General features: G+C 49.5%; 1 protein-coding gene across 1 annotated transcript in view; it reads left to right on the top strand.

Annotated features, from left to right (window-relative positions):
• Window positions 1-1,236, top strand: part of EMH_0025820 (uncharacterized protein) — a gene marked incomplete at both ends in the record, with an annotated part of 3,457 nt that extends 2,221 nt beyond the window's left edge. Inside the window, 4 exons of the mRNA XM_013502522.1 lie at window positions 50-209; window positions 445-516; window positions 698-816; window positions 1,005-1,236. Coding sequence (XP_013357976.1) covers window positions 50-209; window positions 445-516; window positions 698-816; window positions 1,005-1,236 — 583 coding nt within the window. The remainder of the gene's footprint in view (window positions 1-49; window positions 210-444; window positions 517-697; window positions 817-1,004) is intronic.
• Between the last annotated feature and the right edge of the window lie 228 nt (window positions 1,237-1,464).

Below are 1,464 nucleotides of genomic sequence, written 5' to 3'. Positions count from 1 at the left end.
TCACGCCGCTGTCACTGCAACTGCAAGACGTCGAATGCTTCCGCTACAGAGTTGAGGATGTGAGGCGAGGCATCACCAAACGTGCCATTGCCGCGGCTGTTGCACGAGACTTGCAGCAGCAGTTGCTGAATTCAAGAAAGCTTAAGGAGTTTTTTGAAAGGAATCCTAGGGATAGAGAAGTGCTGAAGAGGGCATGCAAACAGCTCAAGGTACAGTGATGTTGCAGTTACGACAGTGCACGAGTCTCTACTTTTCCCCATATCATTCAACACGCGTTGCCGCATCAGCCCTGCTTCGCATCAGATAAAGAATAGCACAATTAGCTACAAAAAGGCCCCTCCCCCCCCGTTCCCCCCGTTAGCACACTTTGCGAAACTTGCACTACACTTGAGTAGATTTCTTTGATCGGGATCACTGGGGTTGGGAATGTGTTTCGTGCTGCAGGAGATGAACGTTTCTAAGGGCACATTGGGGCACTTGCCTGACTATCTTCTTTCTCAGACGCGTCCAACACAAGTGAGCTCCCAGGCAAATATCCAGAAGTCGCATTATTCAGCATCCACACTTCAGAGAATGAATATCTTTCCCTGTTGGTAGAATATGTGAATCTCTAATCGGGTGCCTATCCTACTGGTGCGAAATTCCCACTAGATTTTCTGCGTAACAGATGTCTGCATATTTACAATGTGGTGTAAAGGTATACGCAGGAATATTATTATCGTTTGCTCTCTGTATCATTGCTGCCTCAGATGACAGCCATCCAACTCGCGATCCAACAGCAAACAGCTGGAACGGCAGCTACGAAAGGGTCTCATGGTGCTCCTCGCCGCCGCCCAGTCATCGACCCCCTGAAGTCCTTTAAAGCAGCAGTGTAGGTTACTCATGGCTGCGCAGTGCTATAAATCAAATCCCGCTGCAATGTGTGGCGGGCTGGACGTGGGTTTAGTCTGACCGGTCGCACCGCTTAAAATTGTTGGGTGTATGTTGCGGTTTTCCTGTTTCAGGTCCCGGAGCGCTCCCACGGGTAAGAGAAAGGCAAAGAGGCGAGAGATTATAACTCGGCAGTCGCAACTGAATAAAATGCCAAAGCACCCAGATGAGCTGGCTCCAGAATGTTTGCCTGCAACATCTGGAAGAAAGCTCTGGAAGCTGAGGCACAACAAGCGCGTCGGTGTGAAGGACCCGAAAGGTAACTTTCTCAGAAAGAGAAGCACCAAGGGCCTTCGCAAGAAGTGAAGAGCACCGCGTGCTATGGTATTTACAACAATTGTTTCGTTTATTCAAAGCACTGCAGACTAAGTGGGCGAGCAAACGCAAGGCATCACATTTGACGCTTTTTAGTATCGAGGACGCCCCTCAGAAAGACGCAGTTAGTTATTCTTATGGTTGCACTAGTCGACCTCAAGCATGTTCTACGCAGGGACTGCTCTGCTTTGTAGCTGACTTGCATCCGGCAGACCCTGA

This window comes from Eimeria mitis, genomic scaffold (assembly GCF_000499745.2).
Source record: "Eimeria mitis Houghton genomic scaffold, Emh_scaff943, whole genome shotgun sequence".
In the NCBI taxonomy this organism is placed as follows: Eukaryota; Apicomplexa; class Conoidasida; order Eucoccidiorida; family Eimeriidae; genus Eimeria; species Eimeria mitis.
The sequence above is the reverse complement of the archived record's forward strand: the minus strand, read 5'-3'. Positions and strand labels throughout refer to the sequence as shown.